At 39.8% G+C, this 1,005-nt stretch overlaps 1 protein-coding gene across 1 annotated transcript in view; it reads right to left on the bottom strand.

Moving 5' to 3' along the window:
* Nucleotides 1-814: 814 nt before the first annotated feature.
* Nucleotides 815-1,005, bottom strand: part of LOC119596214 — a 4,360-nt gene continuing 4,169 nt past the window's right edge. Inside the window, exon 6 of the mRNA XM_037945385.1 lies at nucleotides 815-1,005. This exon is cut by the window's right edge and continues 179 nt beyond it. Coding sequence (XP_037801313.1) covers nucleotides 915-1,005 — 91 coding nt within the window. The 3' untranslated portion in view covers nucleotides 815-914.

Here is a 1,005-nt window from a genome sequence, read left to right as displayed (position 1 = left end):
CTCTCACTTTCTCTCTATATATATCTTCTCTCTCTCTCTTATCTCTATCTCTCCTTCTATTTTTTATCTTTCTTTCTATCTGCCCTCTCTCCCTCTCCCTGTCTATCTACCTCTCTTGTTCTGCGCCTCTCTCCTACCTCCCTCTCTCCCTATCTCCTCCCCCCCCCCCCCCCCCCCCCCACACCCCCCCCCACCACCCCCCCCCCCCCCTACCCTCCTCCCGCCACCCGTTTTTCTGTACGATCATAGACAAAGACGTGGATATTCATTCCGTGACTGTGTCACCAATATTGCTGTAATTTTTACTCTCTTTATTTTTATTTTTAGACAGATATAAATATACTTATATAATCTCGATTGCATATATAATATATACTTCAATAATATCATAATGATCTTATCTGTTTACGCACTCATTGTGAAATTTATTCTAACACATAGTATCATATAATCCTTGTTTGGTATATGCATTACGTCCCCCAACTTACCATTAGTATGTTCCGCTTGATTTCGGCATTTTCCCCTTTTACCTATCTACATCCTTCGGCCAGGCCCACCCCCCCACCAGTTCACCCATGAGACCTTACTGACAAAGGCACACCTCTGCCAACAAGCCAAAACCCCTTTTTATGAGGTAACAGAAAAACGTAGAAAGGAGAGTTTGAATAATTCGAGTATGACAGTGTAAATATGTGATGTAATTTTGATAACTCTATTTATTGTTTATTTTTAGAACAGAAATATAAAATATGACTTATGCATACATCATATATTAGACATAAAATAATACATGACAAAAAGGATTAGGATCTGTTTAAGCATCATGTGGAAATTTATTCTAAACACATAGTAATAGTAATAATCACGGGTGTGTGTGGTGAGTATGCAAGTGCGTGTAGACAATACACAATTAATTATGTTCCACGCTTGATTTCGAAGAAAGTTTTCCCCTTTTTCCCTATTTTCACTAAAGTCATTCGGGCATGGGGTCGCTGCGTCGTGCCC

This window comes from Penaeus monodon, chromosome 37 (genome assembly GCF_015228065.2).
Source record: "Penaeus monodon isolate SGIC_2016 chromosome 37, NSTDA_Pmon_1, whole genome shotgun sequence".
In the NCBI taxonomy this organism is placed as follows: domain Eukaryota; kingdom Metazoa; phylum Arthropoda; class Malacostraca; order Decapoda; family Penaeidae; genus Penaeus; species Penaeus monodon.
This window is presented reverse-complemented; position numbering and strand designations above follow the sequence as displayed.